This window comes from Kogia breviceps, chromosome 12 (assembly GCF_026419965.1).
Source record: "Kogia breviceps isolate mKogBre1 chromosome 12, mKogBre1 haplotype 1, whole genome shotgun sequence".
Classification (NCBI taxonomy): Eukaryota; Metazoa; Chordata; class Mammalia; order Artiodactyla; family Physeteridae; genus Kogia; species Kogia breviceps.
In genome coordinates this window covers 95,890,017-95,915,541 of record NC_081321.1, presented here as the reverse complement: position 1 = coordinate 95,915,541, position 25,525 = coordinate 95,890,017, and the positions used below count along the sequence as shown (strand labels likewise).

General features: G+C 53.9%; 1 protein-coding gene across 6 annotated transcripts; it reads right to left on the bottom strand.

The window, feature by feature from the left end:
* Nucleotides 1–467: 467 nt before the first annotated feature.
* TEF (TEF transcription factor, PAR bZIP family member) lies at nt 468–24,671 on the bottom strand. 6 transcript variants are annotated; one of them, XM_067010284.1, is made up of 5 exons: nt 24,364–24,671; nt 23,294–23,416; nt 10,221–10,538; nt 5,200–5,420; nt 468–4,034 (listed from the first exon to the last, which is right to left on the bottom strand). In XM_067010284.1, the coding sequence occupies exons 2-5, from the start codon at nt 23,394–23,396 to the stop codon at nt 3,819–3,821; spliced, it is 858 nt and encodes a 285-aa protein (XP_066866385.1). In that variant the 5' UTR covers nt 23,397–23,416; nt 24,364–24,671; the 3' UTR covers nt 468–3,818. The 6 variants fall into 6 exon arrangements, with proteins under 6 accessions (XP_066866385.1, XP_066866387.1, XP_058937082.1 ...); XM_067010286.1 differs by lacking the exon at nt 24,364–24,671 and adding an exon at nt 24,101–24,264; XM_059081099.2 differs by lacking the exon at nt 24,364–24,671 and having other exon boundaries at nt 23,294–23,613.
* Between the last annotated feature and the right edge of the window lie 854 nt (nt 24,672–25,525).

Sequence of the window (25,525 nt, the reverse complement as noted above, 5' to 3'; positions counted from 1 at the left end):
GTGCAGGCTCGGTAGTTGTGGCACACCAGCTTAGCTGCTCCGCGGCACGTGGGATCTTCCTGGACCAGGGCTCGACCCCGTGTCCCCTGCATTGGCAGGCGGATTCTTAACCACTGCGCCACCAGGGAAGCCCCATAACCTTGTCTTAATTGTGATGATCTCATGGCTGTAGACAAAATTTGGCAAAAGGAAAACCTCTAGAATCCCACCACCAGCCCCTTTTCCACGTTGCCACGGAGGGTTCCCTGTTTGGGGACACTTTTCATGAGCAGTTCCCTGTATTTCTACCAGCTGTGCAGCACTTTTATTTGTTCTAACTGCTTGGGGCCCGATACTTGTCCTTCCTGAGTAAACTGTGAGGTTAGGGGGCAGAAATGACTTCTAGCTGACAGACGAGGAAACTGAGGCACAGCGTGGTTAGGTGACTTGGCCTTGAAGTGGGGAGGACAGAAAAGACAGCCCCACAATTCTCGTCTCAAAATATTTAATTTCGTTTGAAAAGGATACATTCCCCGCTTCCCTCCCGCCACATCACTCCGGCCCACCGGCAGCGGCACACTCGCACGCACACACGCACATAAGGCCAGTGGGCTACGCTCTGCCTCTGCCCTCACCGGCTGGGAAGAAGGGTTTGCGCCTTGCCTCCTTCCCCAGCAAAGGTAAAGGAGAGAGAGGCCTGCTGGAATGCCAGCTCCCAGGGGAGGACGCAGAGCCCCACACACTCTGTCACATCACATGCACTTAGAAAAATAAAACCAAGTGGTGTTCTGGCATCCCCAACACTGTAAGACAGCAATATCCACCTGGAAGTCATCTTTGCCATTTTCTAGAAAAATTTATTGCACTTAATTAACAGATGTTAAAGGAGCTCTGGGGTGGGGCTTTGCCATGAAAACCAGGGGCTTTCAGCCCTTTGCTCCCAGGGCCCTGGCTGGAGAGCTGCACAGCATGAAGGGGCCCTTTTCTGCCGGCCCCCATGCCTGCCACCCCACCTCAAGCAGGAGCTGCCTTCCAGGGCCACAGCAGGTCCCCTCACCAGGGTGATGCTTACCGAGTCAAGGTTCGCTACTATGTGCCTTCCGCAACCTCAGGACCCAGACAGGCAAACCCTTTCCTCTGGCCCTTCAAGGGTAAGATACCCAGGTCCTCCACAAGGCTGCTGGCCATTGTGAAAGCTCTCTCTCTCTCTCTCTCTCTGAATATATATATTTCTCTATCTAGATATACATTTATCATATGCATATTCTTGCAACATTCTAGCTCATTCATTCATGATTTGTCTGTTCTGAGGTTGCAGTGAGGCTGAAGACAGGGTGTTTAGGTAGGGATGGCGCTTCCCAGCCCACTGCAAGCCCATAGAAAGCCATCTACATTGGCGTCTCTAGTCTCCAGTGCTTTTTAGAGGATGTCAAAGATCTGAGTATAGGCGCCTCAGTCTTTGGCTGTCAGCCCCAAGATAGAGAGGGTCCAGCGGGGAGTCCAGGAGACTCCCAACTCCACATGGAAACTGAGTAGGCACCACCCACTCCTCCTGCAAGGACTTGACCCTGAAGCCTGGGAAGAAGACATGCTTACCTGAGCACCCTTTTCCCCAAGGTGTCAACCTCCACGGACATCTCCTTCCTGTCCCTGCCAGGCTCCTGGCTCAACGGGGCTCTTCTAAAAGAAGCCAGCACCACACTCTTCCCAAGTAAGGAGAGAACCAGACACCCACTGGCTGGCGGCGGTGGGGAGGTGTAGAAGGGGAGGGCACTGGCCAGGCAGAAGGTGGGACAAAGAGAAGAGACATCAGGCCATCATCTCACCCGTTGGGGTCGGAAAGTGGACACCACCCGGAGACTAAATGTCCGTCCATCTCTTAGGGAAAAAAACTGAAAAAAGCACAAACCATACACCTCTGGCCAAAGAAAATGAAGAGCTTTTAAGCTGGTGGCTCTTCTACCAATAACAAAAACGAGAAGTGCCCTCTTGGTGGGTGGCCAGACCAGGGGGAGTGCGCCCGGGCGGGCGGGCTGCCCAGGGCAGGACACTGACACGCCGGACGCAACTGCCCTGTTGTGGTTACAATAGAGCGGAAAGTGTGAGCATGGTTTTCATAGAACCACAAAGTAAAGGTCGGGGACCTGCAGGGAGGGCGCTGACACCCCTTGGCCTCAGGGACCCTTGTCAAGTCCCCTGGAGAGATGGGTGTGCAGGTCCCTGGAAGGCCGTGGCGTTCCCCTGGGGTGTGGTCCACGGCCAGTGGATGGCTTCCCCTGCTTTTAACATCTGTTATGAAAAGTCTTTACGGGTCAAGGCCCAGGACTCCGAGCCGCCACTTTAAATAAAGCCAGTGGTGAATGTGACAAAGTGTGCCCGTCACCTCTGACCCCTCCTTACCACAGGCTGCCTGCCCTGAGCAAATAAAAACACCCATCTCTGGGTGCCCCAGCTGACCGCAGCGAGCAGACGCTTCCCTGGGTCTCCTTAATTAACCTTTCGGGCAGAGCCAAAGGACAAGTCCAGCTGGACACAAGAGAAAGGAGCAGCTGGGAGGTGGGCCCCTCCGCACCACACCACAGCCAGGCTTGCATGGGTGGCTGTCTCCTGGGACCCAGATCGAGGGGACTCTAGCCTATGTAAATGTCCCAAGAGCCCGCTGTTCCAAAAGAGTTGTGCTGCGACCAGGTGACCAGGTGTCCTGCCTGGTGACGACCTCCAGGCCGCTCGCACGGGGTGGATCCTGAAGCCAGAACTGGGAAGCCCTCTTCTGCTTTTCAGGGACAGCGGACTCGGGCCTGGCCCGCACGGGAAAGCAGAGCAAGAAAGAGCAGGAGCTTCTCGAGAAACATGCCCCAGCTCCCTACCTACAGCGTGAGGGGCCGTGGAGACCGGTTTTCTGAACACCATGCAGAAGGCGCATCCCAGCTCCAGGAAGTTAAGCTTCCTAGACGAGGAGATTTTTTCTTTTAAATCCAAGATCTGAACTTGGTCACTGGATGAAAAGAAACAGCAGGCCCAGAGGCCCAGTCTGGTGGGACAAATTTGACTCAGGCGGCCTCCACAAGTGACCTGGAGAAGAGGAGATATGCACGGCGACCAAGGCTCAGACCACCACCCTGGGAGTCTCTCCCCAACGGCGGGTGGAACGCAGAGGGAACCCCTCACCGGGGCCTCCTCCTTCCAGGCCTCGGAGCCACAGAGAAAAGGGGTGAGGGAGCCAGGAATGGTTGGGTGCACTTCTGTTGCAGGCCCAGACGCAAAGCCCGTCCCAGGCTGTGCAGACACCCAGCCGCTGCGGCCTGGCACCCACGTGGACACTACAGAGGAGCTGGCATGTCTTTTTACCTTTGAGGAAGATGGGAACGGATGTTTTTCTCTAAGACTTTCTGGGGAGGACAACAGACCCTCCCTGCCTGGAAATGCGCCCTGCTACCTGAGAAGATGTAAGGGCGACAGCCATCATGACTCATTCTGCGGAGACAGGCCTGGACAGCCCAGGCTGGAGAAGCAGGGAGAGTCAGGGAAGCCTGGGTACCCTGGAAAAGAAGAGCCCATGCTCCAGAGGTCCCCTTCCGGTCCAACTGAGACAGCCAAGAACAGAGACTAAGGCTGATTCACCACCTCGCAGATTCTCTCGCATCCCGCCAGGGAGGAGGCTGGCCCCCAGGGAGGTTGCCGTGCTGGCCATGTGATAATGAAGCTTGAACGTGAAGGCTCCTGGGGCAGATGCACCGCCATGCGCCCACGACGAGTCATAAGTCTCCACGCAGGGGTGGGTTTCAGGGGTCCCAGGCAGAGGTCTGAGGAGAGGCAGCGCGCCCGGGCGGGGGCACGGGTTACAAGGGCCCGTACTTGGTCTCGTACTTGGACACGATGGTCTTGCACTTGCCCACCTCCTTGCGCAGCTCCGCCACCTCCGTCCGCAGGGCTGTGTTCTCCTTCTCCAGGAAGGCCGCCCGGATGGTGATCTGGTTCTCCTTCAGGCGCCGGGCGTCCCGGGACCGCTTGGCCGCCACGTTGTTCTTCTTGCGTCTCGTCCAGTACTTTTCATCCTGTCGGGAAGGGTCCTCTGTGGGTCTCTCCTCTCTCCCACGAGGGAACCCAACCTTCCCCTCCTGCCAGCACTGCACACACCCGATTCCTCTTATAACCCACGTGGTCCGGCCAGAATGAGAGCTGGGGCCCCGGGGAGGGAGCTGCATGTGTCTGGGACACCGGGGGGCGGGGGGGCCGCCCTTTCCCAGGGAGGCGGGATGAGAACGCAAGCCTTTGGTGGCATCTGTGGCAGAAGAAGGGCGCTCCGCCTACGGGCGGCCTGCTCTGTGCTGCCCCGACATGAGGCACTGCCTGTGCTCTTGCCTCCCTTAGGCACTCTGGCTGTGGCTAAGGGTGGGCACTCTGAGTCCAGTGCCCTGAGCTCCCATCTTGGTTCTGCCACTTTCTAGCAGTGGGACCATGCGAGTTCCTTAACCTCGCAATGTCTCGTGCCCCTCATCTTTACAACAGGGGATAATTACAGTAATTACCTCACAGAGTTGCTTGAGGATAAAATGCGTTAATATGTACAAGGTGCTTGGCTTACCAGTGCCTGGCTTACAGTAAGGACCACATAAAAGTTTACCATATTTATTGTTATTATTATTAAAGCCTCAGAAACATCTCAAGAGGCAGGTATGGTTATTCCTACTTTACAGATGAGGAACCTGAGGCCTGCCTGACTCCAAAGCTTATAAGAAAAGTCCTTCTTATGAGCTTTTCATCAGAGGGAAGGGAAAAACTGCAAAATCCTCCTCTCTCTCCCCCCTCCCAGTTCCTACAAACCACCAGCTTGAAGGCTGCTTGCTAATCCCTGCGATGGCAATATACAACTATCCTCTGTCCTTCAAAGTGAGGGCTTGTTCAACCCCAGTTTCTGTGGCCTAGTGAGCTGTTGCCCGAAGGCTGGGTTGAAGCCAGGGAAGTGAGAGCATCAGCGCAGCTGGCTGCCAAAAAGGAAAGAGACAAGCTGCAGGGAGTCATGCAGGGGCCAAATGCCACCCAACTCCCTTTCTTTCTCTCAATTGCTGCAGGATGTGGCTCTAAGCTCTGAGCTCACGCCTTTCTAAATGTGTCCACAAGGAGGGAGGGTCCTCTGGATGCAATCGAATGTGAAGAAGCCCAGCCCCTTGGCTTCTGAGCCAACACGGCACCTTTACTACAGTGGATATACCAGGTTACCTTCTGCTCGTCGGGGACAAAGACCTTCTTGGCCTTTTTGATCATGGGCTGGGGCTTCAGGTCCTCCTCGGCAAACTTGTGCTTCCGAGGGTTGAACAGCTCCCCGCCCGGCACACTGGAGAGGACCAGGTCGGCAGGGTCGGGATTGAAGTTCACATCCACCTCCACGCAGTTGGGGTCGATGGGACTGGGTGTCTCCCTCTCCTTTTCCAGGGAGGATTCTGAAAGACACAGAGGCAGGTGGTCCTGAAACAGTCTAGACTCACTGGACAGCCAAGACTCACGTCACACACCCAGACACCTGCTTGAAATCTCAAGGTTGCACAAGCCATTGCCGCTTGGAGGGAAGAAAAACTACAACAGCACCAGCCCCCAAGCCAGATTGGCATATGTGATTCAATTCAACAACACAAACATGGAAAGAATTCTTCCCTTTAGGAACAAAATGCTCAAAAGGAAACAGAGGCCCTTGAAAAAGACAAAAATTTCCGATTGTTTTTTTCCCCCCCAGAAATGTTAAGCAAAACATTAAATCATCGTACCCCCTTAACTTCCTGTGGTTTCAAGTTCTCAAGTAATGAGAAACAGCTGAATCTCACCAGGAATTGTAATGGGTTAGGGACACAGACTGAATAACGAAATGGCTTCCATGTCTGAATCCCCTGAGACGAATCAGAGGCTGTGCTCATTTAGTCTTATAACAACTCTGAAAGGGAGATGGGTGTTAACCTTATTTTACAGATGAGGAAACTAAGGCTCAAAGAATGACATGGTTTTCCCAGGATCACATGGATGGTAAATGACTGAACTAAAATTTAAGTCTGGGTCTGGCTGACTCTGAATCCTTGTTCTTCTCCGCCCTACCTGGCTGTGGCTTTATAGTGGACACTGGATTTAAGGAACTTTCGGAATTCAAAGGTTATGTGTTAGGGAGAATCCCCTGGCGGTCCAGTGGTTGCGACTCCGCGCTTCCACTGCACGGGGCGCGGGTTTAATCCCTGGTCAGGGAACTAAGATCCCACAAGCTGTGCAGAGCGGCCAAAACAAACAAACAAATACACCAAAAACCTCTTCAAAGGTTATGTGTTATTAGAGATAATTTATTTTAAAAATCTACACCTTTGGCCTACTTGTTCAATGCTACTGATAGGAGTACACAGAATAATTATTCAGTCCACAGATACTTATTGAACACCTACTATATGCCAGGAACCGTCGTGCCAAAGACAAAGCAGTGAACAAAACAAGTAAAAATCCTTGCGTTCATGGAATGTTATTCTAGTGGGGAAGGCCAACATTACACAAGATAAATTACAAATATCTATATAAAACTGTTAGATGCCACGTGGGTATTTGGGAGAACATTTCAGAGAGTGAACACCAGGTGCACGGTCTGGGCGCAGGCAAGCCCTGGGATAGTCAAGGAAGAGCAAAGGAGACCAGTGTGGCTTCAGTGAGTGGATGAGAGGCAGGAGTAACCGGAAAGGCCCAGAACAGAAAACATGGGGCCTTTAATCCCAATAAAGCAGTGGTTCTCAATAGGGGACGATTTTGTTCTGCAGGGGATATGTGACCATGTTAGGATGGGGGGGTATGTTCTACTGGCATCTAGTGGGTAGAAGCCAAGGATGCTGCTAAACATCCCATAGTGCACAGGACAGTCCCTCCCCAACCCCAACAAAAAATTTATCTGGTCCAAATGTCAATAGGGCCACTGATTTCGACTTTCACCCCGAGTTGAAAGAAGTTACTGGAGGGTTCTGAGCAGAGGTGTGACATGATCAGACTTAGGTTTTAACTGGAACATGCATATAATCTAATTGTATCCTATCAAAGGGGTTAATTACAAACAAGGATGAGTGTCAGAGGAGTGAATGACCAGGGACCAATGTGGTAACTATAGGAATAAACAACAAACAGTCGAGGCACCCAAGGCTGGCAACTATACCTCCCCTGTCCTGCTGATGGAAGTATAAATGGCTACAGCCATTTTGTACACTATTTGGCAACATCTACAAATGCTGATTGGGTACATGTCTGATGACCCAGCTGCTCTACTCCTTGGTAAATGCCCGACAGAAATGCATACGGGTATTTACCGAAGACTCACGCGCAAATGTTCATGGCAGTGCTACGCACAAACCCAAACTAGAAGCATCTCATGTGCCCATCAGCTGAAGAGTGGATAAACTGTGGTGTAGTCAAACAATACAACAATGGAATACCACTCACCAATGAAAATGAGCAAAGTTCTGCTGCAGGCAACGACATGGATGATTCTCACAAACGGAGTTAAGGAAGGAGCTAGACACAAAAGAATACCTACTACTTATGTCTTTTCTACAGAAGGAACTGAAAAATGAACTCTCTCATTTCTACCGTGTACAACTCTTACTTCATCTGTATCGTGGCTTTTCTCTCTGTCACAGAAATTTTCCATAAGTATGTTCTGTAAATCTATTTTGTTAGTTACTGATGCCCACATGATTTCTATGTTACTATAAGGCTAGTTATAGGAAGCTATAAATGTGAGAGTATAAATGTAATTAACTTATGATTGTTTAAAAAAAGAAGAGAACATAATATACAGTTCCATTTATAGAACATTCGACTATAAGCAAAATGAATCTTTGGTGATGGAAATAAGGATAGTGGTTACCTCTGGGGAGTAAGGACCGAGAGGGGTCCCAAGGCACTTTGGGGATACCAACAGTGTTCTCTGTGCTGATCTGGGTGGTAGTTACACAGGTGAGTTCACTCTGTGAAGATTCATTGAGTGGTATACTTATGATATTGGCACTTCTGTTTTTTTTTTTTTTTTTTTTTTTTTTGCGGTACGCAGGCTTCTCACTGTTGTGGCCTCTCCCGTTGCGGAGCACAGGCTCCAGACGCTCAGGCTCAGCGGCCATGGCTCACAGACCTAGCTGCTCCGCGGCATGTGGGATCTTCCCAGACCGGGGCACGAACCTGTGTCCCCTGCATCGGCAGGCAGACTCCCAACCACTGCGCCACCAGGGAAGCCCACTGGCACTTCTGGATGCCATACTTCATTAAGAAGGTTTACTTAAAAACAAAATCAAAGGCAAATGCCACCCAGATGGTCTAAGGTGTAAGAAGAGGGCTCATTTCCAGCTCTGTCCCCTACCCACACATGGAACCGGCCTTGCAGGACAACCCGACCAGCACAAAAATGAGCTGCCTTCAGGGACCTCCCTGGTGGCACAGTGGTTAAGAATCCACCTGCCAATGCAGGGGACACGGGTTCGATCCCTGGTCTGGGAAGATCGCACATACCGTGAAGCAACTAAGCCCTTGTGCCACAACTACTGAGCCTGAGCTCGAGAGCCCGCGAGCCACAACTACTGAAACCTGCATGCTGCAACTACTGAAGCCTGCGCACGCACCTAGAGCCCGTGCTCCGCAACTAGAGAAGCCCCTGCTCGCTGCAACTAGAGAAAGCCCACGTGCAAAGACCCAACGCAGCCAAAAATAAAATAAAATAAATATTTTAAAAATGCGCTGCCTTCAAACAAAAATTTGGCTGGAATCAGCTGAAGCCTCTCAAGCTGAACAGTTTACAGGAAAGAAATGAGGGGCAGAGGAACATGTTAAAAGGCAGTACAGGGATAGTCAGAAAAACCTAGCATGTGCAATACTTTCTTTACAGGACAAACAATTCAGCTTCTTCAACCAATAAACTGCAAAGAAATAAAAAGGAGAGGGGACCCCATAGATTACAAGAGATTTAAGAAACATAACTAACTGAAACATGTGGGTTTTGTTTGGCTCCTGATTCGAATGAACTGTAAAGCAATAACATTTATGAGACAACTTTTTGGAAATTTGAATGCTGATAGATTTATTGTCAATTTCAGATGTTAACTTGGTATTTTTGTTCTGTTTTTTAAAAGAGCCCTTATAGTTTATATGTATATTGAAATATTTATCGATGAAATGATATAATACCTAGGATTTGAATGAAAATAATCAGGTTAAGGGAATGGAAGAGGTTATAGAAAACAAGAGAGATTACAAGTTAATTATTATAGAAGCTGAGTGATGGTTACTGGAGGTTCATTACAGCAGCCTTTTACTTTTGTATTTGAACGTTTTCCCAAAATAAAAAGAAAAAAAAATTGAGCATGACAATTCCTTGGGTGCAGGTTCCCTGGGTTCCACACCAGTTCCTGGGGTCTTTCCTGGGAGACATCAGCCTATACGCCTCGAACTGAGCCTGCAGAACGCTTTGCAGAGACCCTGAAACAGGGGCCATGCCTCCTCTGGTGGGTTCGTGACCCAGGGGCAAGAAAACCAACCAACTGATCTCCAGAGGTAAAACAGAAAGCGGACAAGAGGACGTGGGAGGAATCCCAAGGGTGGTATCTGTCCTGGCAGCAGCAATGCCTTCTTCATGCCAGTGCCTGAGCGTACCTGGCTAAACAGCCAAACATCCTGGGCTCAATGTTGCCTCCACTTCCTAGCAGCTGTGTTACCTTGAGCAAGTTACCTAACTTCTGAGTCTCCTCACCTATAAAATGAGGATAATAGCATCAGTCTCATAAGGAGGCTTTTGTGAGGCTTACGTGGTAATGCCTGGCACAGAGTAAGTGCTAAGTATTATCAATGTTAGCTGTTGTTGTTGTTACTATTATTGTCGCCTGGGCTTCCTAATCACCTGTGGCAAGGTGCGCGGGGGGTGGAGAGCGGCACTGAGGAAGCGCAGGCCGGATTGCTATGCCGTGAGGCCTCTGGCCGGGAGGCCTCGCTCCACCGGCCTGGCCACCTGCGGCAGGCAGCCAGCAGAAAGGCTCCGGCTGCTGCCGAGGGGACTGCTGTGTTCACGTCCGGCCTCGGGGGACCGTGCTGAAGGGTGAGGAGCAGAGGGTTGCTGCTCCCTGTCGGCCCACTGGGACCTCCCCTGAGAGGAGGAGCTCACTAGGTGCGCGGCCACCAGCAGCCCTCAGTGGAAGCAGATTTCCTCGGATGTGGCAGGTGGCCCTGCCCGAAGGCCCATCACCAACCTGTGCTAGACACGGTTTCCGAGGGCTGAAAGACAGCGGTGGAGGAGGATGGTGGGGACGCCGTGGAGGAGCTGGCCGACTCCTTCCCTTCTAGCTCAGCCACAGGCAGCAGCAGGTTCTGAGCCAGGTGGGTGGGGCTGGCAGGGATGCCATTCTCCAGCAGGAACTCATCCAGGTCCATGTACTCCAGGTGGAAAGACTCGCCATCATATGGGATGGTCTTGTCCCAGATGGGTGGCATGAGGGAGGCAGAGACGGCCATGGTGCTGGCTGCTGCAGCCTCGTCTTCCTCCAGCTTTTCCTTCCCCTTTTCCTTATCTGCAGACACAAAATCTGTGATGAGACATCACTCAAGAGGGTAACTCAATCCCAGGAGGCGAGCAGTGAGCCTCACAGGGTGGACCCACCTCTCTTGGAGTCCTGATCCATCCATGAATTTCAAGAGCCCACTCTATTCTCCAGTTACAACCTGGTGCTTGGACCAGGAGCACTGATCTCCTTTAGAGGTGGCAGCAGACCCTCATCCACGCCTGGGTTTCCTAGGATGCTCTCCATAAGCTCTGAGGCCTGATGTATCCCCGGGGTTAATTCAGAATGGGCTGTGAGATTAGCATCTGCCGGAGAGAGGCTACAGGGAGGAAATGAGTTTCTGACCCTTCCTGATATCTTAGGAAAGGGCTGATTCCTCAGGCCGAGAACTCTTGTGTTCTCCTGTCCTGTCCCCTCCAGCTGTGCTTCTCCACAGCAACCCAGCCCGGGGCTTGAATCCCAGCTCTGCCACCCGCTGCAGTGACTTGTGACTTTAGCCACGTTACTCAACCTCTCCCAGCCTCAGTGTCCTCCACTGTAGATAAGGATAAAGCTGCCTCTTTGGCGAAGATCAGAGGTAACATGTGAAAGTGTCTTGTAGAGCTCCTGGCACACAGCAGGCATTCATTATTACCGTGAGCTTGTTCAGGGCAGCGATTGCGTCTGATTCATTTCTAGACCTCAGGGACCAAGACAGGAGCAGGCAGACAGTGAGCCATAGGAAGATGTGTATAATGAATGAAGAAGGCTGGGTTTGTAAACAGACTCCCTTCAGGTTTCTTAAAAAGAGAGGGCCTGGAGCTGTCTTTTCAGGACCTTTTTCAGAGCAACCATTTCAAGAGACTTCTATCCCTGAATAAGGAGAGAAGACTTAAGGCGGGTTTTCTGGGAGGGAAGAGAGGGGCGGAGCTGTAGAAGAAAGCTTGCTCCCATTCAAAGCAAAACTAATCAATCAGTGGGGACGGGATCCCACCTAATTGTTTCAGCCCCAAAGTTATACACGTGGATTGGATATCCAAGAAAGGGTAAATTAAGAAAAGAAGACAAGAGAAAAATGTGACAAGGTTGGAAGGAAATCAAAGTGACAGGGAGGCTAATCAGGTAAGTGGGAGATAAAATCACGACAAGTTCATAATGGGTTTTCAAATTGAGGGAGACAACTTTGAATTCTGGATTCTGAAATGAAAAAGAGAAATCAAATATGATTATGTTGGAAGTGAGCCAGTCATGCACGGACTCCTAGACCACAGACAGCCAAAAAGCAGCCTGTTGGTCCAATAAAAATGGACACACCCAGTGAGTTAAGAAGGTGGAGGTTTTGACAAACAGAATTTGATCGTGGCTTCTAATACAAATTAACCTGAATTCTTGCAACTGCCTTCTGTACCAGGCTTTGGTTTAAAACCAAATGGGAAGTAACAAAACCAAGCTTTGGTGGGCTGGGTGGGCCAGATGGCCTCCCTGGTCTCCTTCCTTGGGATACTGACTCTACATTCTGGTCATTTGGGCGGGGTCATGGGGGTCAAAGGAGGCAGGAGAAGGGAGGAGACAGAAAAACAGCCCTACTAAAAGGATGAGTAACACTAAGTTCCAGGTTTTGCCTGGCCTAAGCAATTAAGCATATTTTTAATCAGTGTTTTTATAAGATGGAGTTTTAATTGTAAGAGATGATAAAGGACTAGGCCCTTCACTCAGGTCAGAGGGACTGACATCAACAGTGGTTGCCAGTGATACAGTAAAGAGCAGGTAAGGGCTAGCTATGTGACCTTGAGGAAGCATCCTCACCTCTCTGAGTCTCAGCTTTCTTCATCTGAGAAGTGGGGTAATACCCTACTGGATGGCTGTGGAAGACTAAATAAAGATTATGCCAAACTGCTCTGTGAGCATTCTGTAAATGTAAGGTAGAATTATTGTGATGGATGGTTATTATTTGGTAATCTGACAGAACCTGACAGATGTGTACACCTGTCCTGAGGCAGCTTAACTCAGCCCCAGATTTGGAACAAAGCATTGCCTTAAAAACAAACAAAAGGGTCTGTGCATATGAGGTCCTGAAGCAGGAGAAGAGGGCCTGGCCTCACCTGAGGCGCGGAAGCTACTGGTAACCCAACCCATAGGGATGGGAGCCTGAGAACACACCCAGGAAAGGAAGAGAAATGGCATTTTAAAAAATAAAATTAACCCCCCCAGACAGGTAATTCACAAAAGGCCCGTTCCTTCCCAAATCCCTGAACTACACCAGGGGTTCTGCGAAATTCAAATCTCTCAGATTGAAATCATACCTCAGCGCACCTAAAACTCCACTGTAGGTGGCACTCCTGCTGCTCCCTGAACCTCACGTTCCCAGGCCAAAAAACAAGGCCAAAGCTGCTTTCCACAGAAGCCCCAGGGACCCTTGTGGCCTAGGAAACAAGACAAAGCCCAGCCCTGCCACTGTGGCCCCAAAGACTAGGGTCAGCCCCAAACAACCAGGTGAAGGGCCTCAGTGGCCTCGTTCTGACCCTCATCCCTCTACCTGTCTCATCCCAACCTCCCCCTCAGAAGGCGCCTCCCATTCCTTCTCCTGACACCCCTCCCCCACCTCAGCAGCAGCCCTGAAACTCATTTCCAGAAAATCTCCAGTGAGTACCTAGTACCTGGGGATACTCACACGCAGAGATGAAGACAGGTCCTCCTCTCAGGAGGGGGGATGGCCATATACGAAGACAATTCGCTATCAGGGCATCTCAAACTTTAGTGGACTTTGGAATCACGGAGGTGGGGTGGGGCGCTCCTTAAAATGCAGACTCCTGTCCCAGGAGCCGCAGAGTCGGTGGGTAAAGGGTGGGGCCCAGAAATCGGCATTTTAAACAAGCACCCCAAGTGATTCTGATGCAGGCGTCCCCAGAGAAGGCGCCCTGGAGCCTCGTTTAGGGGGCTGCTGCGACCCCCATCAGCCTCCTCAGTAAACCTTACACGTCGCGCGCGCTCCCGGCCGCCCCAATGAACCTCCTCACTGCGACCCCCACTCTACCATCTCCCTCCTGACCCTTCCCCGCCAACCCCCCATCTGACCCAACCTCTCTCAACTCATTCCCCGACCTTCTCTTCCCACCCCCTTTGCCTCGCCCTCCGGGCCCCTCACCATCCCTGGCCCCATCCCCCTCCGCTGGACCACTTCACCCAGACCTCCGACCTCCGAGGCCCCGCCCTCACAAGGCCCCGCCCCTGCAGAAACCCCGCCCCCAGCGCGCGCGGACCCCCTCCCCTCACCTAGGCGCGCCTCGCGCGGGGGGTTCTCCATCAGCTTCTTCAGGACCAGAGGGAAGGAGCCCGGCAGGCCCCTTTCCCCGGCTGCGCGCCCCGGCCCCGGGCCCGGCCCCGCCTGCGGCTCTACAGGCGGCTTCTTTCCGCCGCCCGCGTCGGACATCGTGCCCCGCGCTCTGCTCGCGCGCCTCGCCTCCCCCGCCCGCCCCCCGAGATGGGACGGAGCCGTGCGACCCGCCGCAGCTGCCGACACGGGCAGCTACTGCGCAGGCGCCCAGCGGCACCCCCGCCTCCCTCCATCCCTACCCCGCCTGCGGACAGGCTCTGTCATATTAATTATTCATAAGGCCAGGCTAGTTTCCCCGGATGGCAGTCTTAGATTGGCCCGCCCCGCGAGAGGGGCAGGCTCAGCCTTCCGGGCCGTAATTGGTTAGGCCGCCCGGGTAAACGAGACACGTGCGGGGCCAGGTGAGGAGCAGGGCCGAAGGCCCCGCCCCGTCCGCCTCTCTGTCACCTGATTGGTGCCTGCTGGAGTCTGGGTCGGAGACCCTTTTCGGCGACAGCCTCTTCCCCTCTACCAGCGGTTTCACCTTCGCCTCCTTCTTCGTAACCCCTGCCCTCCTTTCGGACCACTGTAACCGCTCTCCCTTCCCTCGCATCCCAATCTCACCACCTTCTGGACGCGCTGAAGGGAGGCGGGGCCGGGAGCAGCCATGCCAGCGTCGGGAGCCTATCAGAGAGCCCCCCCACCCCTCCACCCCGCGGGTCACGTGGAGATGCAGCCGAGTCCAGTCGCGTGGGGAGGGGGAAGAAGGAAGGCGCGGAACAGCCAATGGAGGGCGGGGGCGGGGCCCGGGGCGGTGCACGAGGCGCAGCACGTGCGGGGCTGCGGCGGGGCGGGGCACAGCGGGCCTTTCTATTCCGGGGACTCTGCCCAGGGTCGTGGGATAGGGACGCAGAGGCCCGTCCTCACCCCACCTTCCCCGCGATCTAGAGGTTGGCGGAGGGCAGGGCCGGGGACGGCGACCTGTTCCCGTAGGGACGGCCGGGGCAGGCTTGGCCGCCGCTGAAGAGGGTGTCAGGTTCCTCACTGATCCCGGGTTTCTGGTGCGGGCGTGGCGGCCAGATAAACACTAGCGTGGAGGGAGCATTCTTGAGGCCGCGGGTGGAGAGAGAGAGCCCGGCCCTGAGCCAGAGCCAGAGTACACGCTTCCGTCCTCGCACTTACTAGCTTGTGACCTTGGGAAAGTCCAGTTGCTTCACTTGAGCCTGTTTCTTCGTCCATAAAATTTAGGGGTTGGGCTAGATAATCTCTAAAGCCCTAAACAGCTCTGAAATTCTGTTCCTCTCTAGGACCTTCCCTTCTTTTTCCTAGGGAAAAAAATAAAACAAAATTCCTTTACACACGGTACCGGTTACACATTTTGTGGCACAACTACCTCTTCTCAAAATATTTACAGATACTCCCTGGGAGTTCCTCAGGAAACGCCTAAAAATGCAAAACGTGAGGGGGTACACAAGTGTGGAGGCCTTCTAGGAAGCTGCTCGTAAGTGGCACCCAGAACTTTGTACCTCTTTACAGCACAGATCACTCCCTGCCTTGAACCCAAACAAAACTAGACTCTCCCTCCCTGAGAGGGCAGGGACTTCGGCTTATTTGTCCTGTATCGGCTGGTGACTCCTGCCTTCTGCGGGCGGGGCTGGGGGAATGGCAGGGCCTAGTCCCTGGTTCATAGGGTAGGTGCGTGACACGCAGCTAGATGAAAGTTGTCAGGCTGATACAATGAGAACTGGGAGTTGAGGAGGAAGAAGAGGCTGGGCCCCTGAGCAAGCCTGGAAACCAAGAGGTTTGAAGAAAATCTGGGTGGTGGTCAAGGCCAGGGGATGGAGCTTGACTCCAAAATTCAAGTTCTTATGGCCGCACGAATTAGACTTCAGTCACTTTCTGACTCTGATACCTCCAGTCAATTGCTTCATCTCTCCAGGCCACGTTTCGTTATATGTTGGACGGCGATAGGGCAGGATTGACCTGTGAGGCTTCCTAAGCCAGTCGTATAAAATGTACAATTGCAACCCTGCCACAAACAGTAGTTTTCATAGCTTTACTACCACTGATGGGTGCAAATCCACTGCTTGGTGTATCCATTATCCTAGAGGCAGGTACGGCGCCCATGTCACTATTTAGTGAAAGTGCTAAATTGTGTGCAGAACATCTGTTGTGTTGCAGAGTGTTTGCTAGTGGTATTGTGTATGTGGCTAAACTAATATATCTTTAGGATAAACTGACCTAGAGGTTTTTAGAAACAAATTTCAAAGGACGGTGCGAGGAAATTGATTAAAACAATGTATGAAGTTTTTTTAAAAATGGCTACTTTGGCCATGGAGCAGCTTGCTGGATTAGAGTTAAATGTATATTTTCATGGCTAATGTGACATTATTGAAGAGAAAAAATTTCTCAAGGTATTAGAGGAGGATTTGTAGTAACATAACAGTTGAAGGTTATAACATTCATTTTATGACAAAGGTGGTATGTAGTAAGAGGGAGTAAAGATTTCGATTTTTTTTTAAAGCTGCGGTTGTCCAAAAGGGATAATGCTTACTCTGCTTATCACCCATCCTGGAGCAACTGATTTAACAGGCGAGTGGCACTGGTGAGAAGCTCAGTAAGCAGCTTAGGGCCTTAAAACTTAGTTTTGATTTGGTCCTCTGTTCATGTACCGACACTCCCCAAAGAGGGTTTTTTTTTTTCCCTGGACAACCGCAGGATAAATGTGTCACAAACACCATGGCAGGAACGTTATAAACATGTTCTCTCTCGTGCTTACTTGCAAGCTGGGAGGTGAGCTACACTGCCAACAGCACCATCCCGGAGGCGGGAGCCATTATGTTCTTGCCTTCACCCTCTGGCTGATCCGAGAAGAGCCACAGCATCCTGTCTCTACCTCTGCCTCCTATCAGTAAAGTGGGAATAACAGCGCAGCCTTGCCTCATCTCTTAGTGGAGGAATAAATGTTGTGAGAAGTAATGAGCTAATTTCCATAGAGTTTGTGGGCCCAACAAAGAAAGAAACTCTATCAAACGAACACGTTATTACATGGTTAAGACTTTAAAGCTATGAAGTGATACCTTAGTATTTTATAGTAATAGGGTTTCAGTGCAGCAACTTCTTGAGGGAAGTGCGGTCCTGGGGCAGCAGTGACTTTGTGGGGGTGGGATGCAAACCTGGGTAGAGTCTCTCCACGCGCTGTCCAGCCACTTGGCCTTGAGCAAGGGACTTCTGCTGCCTAAGTCTCAGTTATTTTTCTCTTGGAAACAGAAATGGATCTGCTTACCTCATAGAGTGGTTCTGAGGATTATGTGTGGGAAGCAATGTCATGTGCCAGCCTGAAGAGTGTATGGCACGGAGTGCGTGGGCCTCCACCCCTCCCCTTTGTTCAGGTTGTGTTGGGTGAGGGGTAGGATTATTTTGGGTGAGGGGACAAGGCTGTGGGTGGGTTCTACAGTCTAAGCTACTGCAGAGAAGGGATGTGAAATGTCCATTTTCCAGAGCTAGACTGGCTTTACATTTTACTCTTTAGTGTTCCAGAAACTTGCTAACCAACCCAAGTTAAAAATTTAATTCAGCTGAGCATATGCAGAACAGGTGCCTTTCATTAAGCTGCTATACCAATTTGGATTATTTAAATTTGAAGTTCAGAGGAGTTAAAACTCCAGCATGGGAACCTTTGACCAGATACTGCATAATGATCTCTTTGGCCACAGAGTCAGCATCTAACAGGACAGTACGACTCCGTTTTCTGACTTACTGCACAATGTGACATGAGCCTGGCGTCTGTAAGAGCAGGACGGTGAGAAGGCTTCCATTGAGCTCTAACAAAGCCCAGTTATCTGTGTGCTTGACACCAAAGGCAGGAGAGCACAGAGCTTCGTTCAGGGTAGTAACTCAGTAAGTATTTGTTGGCTCGCTTTGTTGTTGGTGCTGGTAGGAGGGTTAACAAAACCTTTCGGAGCCAAGTCATATACATCTGGAACGTTATTAACATTAAATAACAGTCATTGTGTTTGATTCACAAGCAAACCTGGAATAACAAACATGAGCCTTCTTTATGGCAAGTCCGCCACCACTGGCCTTGCCAACAACTGCCTCCTTTTGAGCCCGCATACCTGTGGCTGCGTGGCTCTGGGCTGTGGTTTGTCCCTCGGTCTCAGTGTGTCCTAGGGGAGAAGTGGCGGGTGGAGGCCCTTTGCTAACTCTTGCCCATCTCGTCAATACTCTCAAGAGTACTAGTTTCCTGTTTGGCTTGCATTTTGTCCGCTGCCCAGGTTCGGGTTGTGGAAGGGAGTGCCCCAAGAGTGCCATTTGCAGAGAGCAGCCCTCACCTCCAGGCTCTGCCATGTCTCAACAGCCGTTTCCTGACAGCCAAGGGCTCTCCAGTGGAGGCCGTGTTGGTGTAGGGTGTGGGCTCTGAAGCTGGAACATCTAGGTCTGATTCCTGCTTTGACTACTTCCTGTGTGACCTTGGGCAAGTTACTTACCCTCTGGGCCTGAGAAGGAAAGGAGTCAATTCAGGCACACGGAGGTTATCACTTACCACAATTTCATGCTGGGTTGTCCTGGAAACACCCTGTTCCTCCTAAGCTACCACTTCCCCAAGAGTAGTTGTGTGTGTGTGTGTGTGTGTGTGTGTGTGTGAGTGTGAGAGAGAGAGTGTGTGTGTGTGTGTGTGTGTGTGTGTGAGTGTGAGTGTGTGGGGCGGACCTTGCAGGCAGGGAGGTGATGGCCTCACTCTTCTTTATGACCTTCAAGGCCCTGCAGGCTCTCCCCCTTGCGGGCCTCTCCAACCTCACCTCTTCCTTCCTTCCCACTTAATAAAACCCCTCCTGCAGCCACAGTGGCCTTTCACTCCTCAGACACATGTGTCTCTCTTGCCCCAGGACAGGGCCTTTGCAGGTGCTGTTCCCTCAACCTGAAAGTTGTTGATGTACCTGGCTCTTTGTCACCCTCCAGGCCTTGGCTCAAACGTCCCCCCCTCAGAGAGGCTGGCCCTGACCTCCCCGACTGCTGACTCTCTGTCTCCCCGCTGGAATGCAAACAGCAGGCGAACAGGGGCAGCGTTTGTCTCACTCGCCCCTGTGTCACAAGTGTAGCAAGGACTCGACGTGATGACTGTTTGGGTGACTGGAGAGGTACTGCCCTGAGACCTGGTTCCAGAGACCCCGGGGAATCCTGTGGGGAGGGAGGGAGGAGCCTGGAAGCCGGCCAAGCTGGGATGGAGCCCCTCGACAGCTGTGTGGCCTTCCCATCGCTGAGCAGTAGGCTCCTCATCTGTACAATGGATCATCACAGCTCCCTTGCAAACCCATTTCACAGACGGAGATGTAAAAGCACCTGGGAAACAGGGGCCATTAGACCCAGGATTCATCCCTTTAGCAACCTGGCCTCGGGACAGGCCCATTAAGATGCAAAAGCCACCTGGACTGCTGGACACTGCTGTCAGTTTCTGACACTCGGTGAGAATGAGTTTCTCACGCTGCCCTGATTGGTGATGGGGATGGGACGGGGTGGGGGGACAGGGAGAGAAGGATGAGTCCCTGGCGCTGGGGTGAAGAAGAGGCAGGCCTGCGTACTGGCCCCAAGGGTAGCCAGTTCCTCTGCGCGTGTTTCCTTGCCATTTAGCAGGTGGTAGTAGTGAGGATTAGAACGAACACATCCAGTACAAAGAAGGTCCCTTCCCGCACTTCTTCCCTGGAAGCAAACTTCATGGTCTCCCCGGTTTGCTCTGGTTCCCCAAGACTGGGAGTGGAGGCGACCACATGGTCCTTACTGACACCAAGCCCAGGACAGCCCAGGCTGCACGGAGTCCACTCTCTCGCCTGTTCGCCTCAATCCCCCACGAGGAGGCTAGCCAGACCCCTGCCTCTGCCCCAGAGAGTCCCACTGAGATCTGGCCTGTTATCATCCAGCCCTTTCTCTGGCCGGCTCAGCTGGGCTGTCCTGTTTGGTGCGGGGCTGTTGGCGCCATGCCCCCAGCAGCCTCAGCACGTGTTTCCAAGGAGACAGCCCTGAGTATGCTCCCACAAACTTGCAACGTCCCCTTCTCTCAAGGAGAATATCCATGGAAAGGAGGGTGGAAGTGAGGGAGTGAAGGTCGGATTGCAAATGTGATGTCCGTGGAAGGAGCATAAATGCCAGGCCCAGCTGCTGTTTGCCTTTCACAGAGAAAGCAGGGTGGCACTGCACAGTCTGCAAACGCTTTCACATGGGATAGCTCGTTTAATCCTGGCCACAAGCCTGTGAAGCAAGTATTCTTCTCAAAGATTGGGGATGGAGAGAGGCACGTCAAGGACACCGATGCTGGGTAGGAGCTCCTGACCCGGGGAACCTGCCTGTTCAGCTCGAAGTGATGGCCTCGTTCAACCTCTGGTACGCTTTCACACTACATGGTTCCCTGAAAAGGAGGCCTGAGTGACCAAAGTTGGCAGAAAGATGAGGGGCGGCCTCTGAGCAGAGCCAAGGAATGAGGCAAGGACAGGGCGTAAAGAGCTAACAGCGTGGTTTAGAGAAGCAGGGTCTTCCGGAACCTGGAGAAGGAAGTGTGAGAGTGAGCCGTCTGCAACAGAATGGCCTCTTGGGAGAGGATCGTTGGGAGGAAAGGCAGGTGCGGAAACAGGAAGAACAGTCCTCAGGGGTCAGGGCCCAGAGGCAGAGGGGAAACTGAGTCAGAGCTTGGGGCACAGACCCACCCTCCGGCTGGACGTAGATTTCTCTGCCTACAAGAAGGTTGGTTGAACGGGTGGCCCAGAGTGAGGGGCCACCGGCTGGTGGCTGTAGCCTGAAGCCGAGGAGTCTCGAGCCTGGTCAGCACCGTTGGAGGAAGCCTGCTTAACCAGGAAAGGGGGGAGGCTACACAGGCTGGGGTGGGAGGCCCAGGGCAGCAAAAGGGAGAGGCCCTGAGGTCGGGGCTCAGGGAGCGTCGTTGAATTAGAAAATGGAGAGGCTGCAGGGAGAGCAGAGTCTCGTGAGGGCCCGTTCTCACCCTCCACAGGGCTCTCCTCTGACGTCCCCTCCCGCTGGACCCCAGGTGTGCTCTGCACGTGACCCCCGTGTGAGCCGAAGCACAGTCACCGGGCTGGGGCGAGTGGGGACTTTGTAAAGAGGTCTCTGTCCCCCTCCCCGGAGAGACCTGCGCCCCTCACACCAAAGCTCTGGGCGGGCAATACTGAGGGGCAGGCGGCGCCTCTGCTGCCCTCCTCCCGGGGGTCCGAAGCCAGAGTGAGGGATGCCCGCGGGGGAGAAGCCCTTGAACGACACGGGTTTGAACCGCGCGGGTCCACTTACACGTGGATTTTTTCACTAACTACGTACAGTACTATCTGATCTGTGGTTGGGCGAATCCAAGGATGTGGAAACGTGTACCCACGGGGTGACTATAAAGTTATACGCAGATTTTCAACTGTGAGGGGGGTTGGGCCCCTGACCCCCATGCCGTTCAAGGGTCAACTATGCTTGCTGCGTGCCCACTGGAAGTCCTAGTTCTGATGGTGGTGTAGTCTCTTCACCAAGGTATATTGCCTTCAGGTGGATACGTTTATTCTTATGAAAGATTTGGAGAGTCTGGGAGCTTTGGAAAGTGGCGATGGCAGGTTAGGGGCAGTGAGAAGAGCGAGGTCTTTGTGGGTCACACTGACGCCCTTGACTCTTTGACCCTCGTCCCCTAATTTCATCCACCCACTGGCATCTGTCAGTCCGTCCGGGTCTCATGTTTCTGACTCTCAGTGAGACACCATGTAGGGAAGTGATAGGAGGTGGCCTGAGACTCTGGTCCGTCCCCCGTGGACCGACCCAGCTGTACCAAACCAACTGTCCGCCGTGAGGCTGCCAGTTCTTGGCAGAGCTATCCCTGAGACCCTGGGCGAGTCCCCTCGGCGCTGGGCCCCGACTTTGCCGTCCACGGTGCGCGGTGGGGACTTTGCGGCTGTCGCGGGGCCCTGGGGAGTCGGGGACCAGCAGCCACTGCTGCTCTTCATAGACCTTGTTATTCAGGGCCGAGGAGCAGCGCCCCGAGTTGCCCCCAAGACCCCTTCCCTGCCCAGCCGGGAGCTGACCCTGCAGACCCGCCGGCAGCCCAGCTACTCCCTGTGTCTGCACTGGGCCACCTGGGCCGCCCTACCTTCCCTGGGTGCCCGGACCAAGAAGACAGCCCTATTCCTCCAGCTTCTGGAAGGACTTCCAGCCTCACCTACCCACATGGGGTGTTCAGAGGTGGTAAGAAAAAGTCAGCTGTGGTTCATCTGCCAGGCTGAGTGGAGAGTTTCGAGGTGACGGGCTTCTCCTCGTGAGCAGCTCGGATCCTGAGCGCCAGGAGGGCACAGGCTGCCCACAGGTGAGGCCTGAGGGGGGCCTGGAGCTAGACGAGAGAGCCCACGGGGGACCCTGCCCCGAGCTCTGGGAGCCGCCTTCTTCCCTCGGGCAGTGTCTCCAAGAACGGAGCCTGCCGCCCTCCTTTCCCGAGCCTGACTCCCCGAGGTGTGTCAGGGCAGGGGCTGTGCTGTGTGTCCTCGGCCTCCAGCTTGGGAACGGGCTGAGGGTCCCGTGGAAGGAAGTCCTGTGGGGACAGCCAGGGCTGCCTGGTGATGAGATGTATCAGGTGCCAGCACAGCAGGTGAGGGAGAGGCCTGAGAAAGGGCCCCTGAGGGGACACCTGGGACTCCTAAGTCAGACTCCGGCAGCCGAGGGCGGCCGGGCTCCTTTAAAGGCGCCTGTGGAGGTTGAGCAATGAGGACCTGACATCTCAGAACAGAAGCGATTTGGAGAAATATTTGGCAAGAGGGAGCGCCCTCAGCAGGCTGGCGCCCAAAGTTCGCATGGCCCTGGGTCTCTCAGGCAGGACTCGGGAGACACCTGGTGCCGGCTGCCAGCTCTGGCCCTCGGTCCACACCCTCCTCCGCCGGCTCCCTCGCCCCGTGTTTGCCTGTGGTATCCTAGGAACCGGGGCTTCCAGCCTGTGGTCCTGTTACATAACAGCTTCCATCCCATCCACGGGTTCAGCCCTCCAGCGAGCGGGAGGGAGCCGAAGCAGACGCCCAAAGGAAAGCCTCTTCTCCAGACGCGGGAGGCTGCCCGAATCTACAGTCTCTGCCAGTGCCCTGCCGCCCCAACACGCAGAGGGAGGGAACTTAATAAGCAGTCAGCATCCAGTGCGTACTCTCAGCAGGGCCCTCTGGTCCCGTCCTTGGCCCGCGTGAGCGTGGCACCTGTCGGTGGCCACGCGCTGGCCACGGCTTCCCCAAGCTAGCAGGCCCTGGGGAGCAGTCCCCCGGTGACGGTACCACTCCCTACCATGTCCCTCTCTGCACCCCAGCCCTTCCTCGCCCAGGAAGAGGCCAAGGGCAGACCGCTGCTGGGAACCCTCCCCTCCCTCTCGCTTGGAGATGCCTATCCGGCCAACGTGCCCACGGCAGCCTCCACCCCTTGGGCACCTGGGCAGCCAGCCATCGCAGACCACCTCCTCTCCTACCTGTCCTCTTCTCTGGCCAAGGCAGAGAGTGCTCCAGCAGGGACTTGAGGACCTCAGGCATGTCCATGGCAGGGGCCACTCCGATCCTGTCGCAGCTCGACATGGCCCGGCAGGGGGTGCTTGCTGGGGGGAGTTTAGAAGCAGCTGGAGAGGCAGGAGCTGGCCGGGCAGCCACAGGCTCTGGAGGCAGGCGGGGCGGGAGCCCGAGGCAGCCAATGGGCAGCACGGGCCCCGGCCCGCCCGTCCACCCCCAGCTCGGCCACCCGCCAGCTCCGGCTGCAGCCAGGCCTTCCCCTCCTGCTGCCTGGCAGGGCGGGCCTGGCCCTGCGCCAGCCTCAGCACGTGGAGACACAGCACCAATCCTCTGACAGAGAGCCCGGTGTTATCTAACTTTGCGAAGGGAAGGTCTCCCCCAGGCTGGGAGCCAGGACCGGGCCTGCCAGGTGAGAACAGCGAGCGTGCACTACACACTCCGGCCCACGGGGCAGAGGAGCCCTGGAGGCTGGGCCCCGCGGGGAGCAGGGCCTGCGGAGGACACCAGCCCGGGCTGGGCCCCGAGACCCCGGCAGCAGGCAGCCCGGCACAAGGATGTACTGTGTGGGCGCGCACAGGCACATGAGTGGGCGTCACGCACCTACCTGTGGGCTTGGGAGTCTCGAGGGGTTGTTGGCATGTTTTGATGCTGGTCCATATGCTATGAATGCACACGTGCCCCCCCAGGCATACGGTGTGCATGCGGCGCGCATAATTGGGGCTTTACGCCATCTGCAGAGCCTGAAGCCTGCTCTTCTAAGGGGAGTGACAAACCTGCAGCCTGGGGTTCCTTTGGTCTTCGGGGACGGGGAGAAGAGGCAGGTGCCTAGCGGACAGGTGCTGGAGGGCAGGCAGAGAGCAGGCACCACGGAAGCGGGGCAGCTCTGTCAACCGGGCTCAGGCTCGTCCTGGGTGATGTCCTGCTTCCTAGCCTGTGTCCCAGCCTGGGGAACTTGGCGGCAATTGGCTGTTTGCTGTAGTCCCCTCCCTGCCCCTCTCACCAGGACACTGGCCTCGGAGGTCCCTAGGCCACTTACTTGAACGTGTGGTTGAAGCCAAAGTTCTGTAGGTCGTCCTCCACAAAGACCAACACCTGCCTTGGCCGGCTGGGGCTGGGGGTGGGGTGGGGGAGGGGGCATTGGCTCCACCTCTCCACGCACTGATGTGGCATCTAGAACAAGCTGCTGGGCCTCAGTTCCAAAACCACTGAATGTTGTGACCTCCAAGGTTCCTTTCAGCTCTGGTTCTGTCTCTGACGCTCCAGGTTGGATGCAGGAAGCATTTGGTTCCCTGCACCATAGCTGATTTCTACGTACTCTTTCCCCGCTTTCTAAAATTCCATTTTGCACAAACAGCAAATACTTCAGGACGCCTTCTAGCCTCTCCTCTTCCCAACAGCCCCAGCTTATCCTCCAATTACCCTCTTTGCCACCCTGCTAGTCCTTCCCAAAGCATGTTCTTTTCCCAAATTAATTAAAAATTAATGTCAAGTTTTGAATACAAAAAACAGTATATGGCTCAAAGCTCAAAACTTTTGATAAAGGTATACTTTTTATTTATTTTTGGCTGCGTTGGTTTTTTTTTTTCTGTTGCTGCTCGCAGGCTTTCTCTAGTTGCGGCGAGCGGGGGCTGCTCTTCGTCGTGGTGCGCGGGCTTTTCATTGCGGTGGCTTCTCTTGTTACGGAGCACAGGCTCTAGGCGCGCGGGCTTCAGTAGTTGCGACACGCGGGGCTCAGTAGCTGTGTCTCGCGGGCTCTAGCGCGCAGGCTCTGTAGTTGCTTTGCACGGGCTTAGTTGCTCCGCGGCACGTGGGAACTTCCCGGACCGGGGCTCGAACCCCTGTCCCCTGCATTGGCAGGCGGATTCCTAACCACTGTGCCGCCAGGGAAGTTCCTGATAAAGGTATACTTTAGAAATGTCATTTCTATCCGTGTCCCTCCTCCTCGTTCCCCTTCCTCATAACAGATTTAATTTCTTATTTATCCTTCCAGCACCCTTTGCCTCTGTGAAACCGGGGGCGCTGGCGGTGGGGGACAGAGAAGGTGCGGAGGACCTGGCGCGCAGGCTGTCTTAAGTTGACCTGTGGCTCACAGGCTGGAGCTGAGGCTGGGCCAGTGCATTAAGCATTCCTTGGCCCCAAAACACTTTTGTGTTCGAGACTGGCTTACCCCAAAAGTGGTGTGGGCAGGCGCCCACAGA

Excerpts from the sequence above, each read along its gene's own strand:
- TEF (XM_059081097.2), bottom strand. The coding sequence starts at position 13,938 with ATGTCCGACGCGGGCGGCGGAAAGAAGCCGCCTGTAGAGCCGCAGGCG. Across the intron at positions 10,539-13,781 it reads CCCGCGCGAGGCGCGCCTAG|ATAAGGAAAAGGGGAAGGAA; the intron begins GTGAGGGGAGGG and ends TTGTGTCTGCAG. Across the intron at positions 5,421-10,220 it reads GGAAACCGTGTCTAGCACAG|AATCCTCCCTGGAAAAGGAG; the intron begins GTTGGTGATGGG and ends TGTGTCTTTCAG.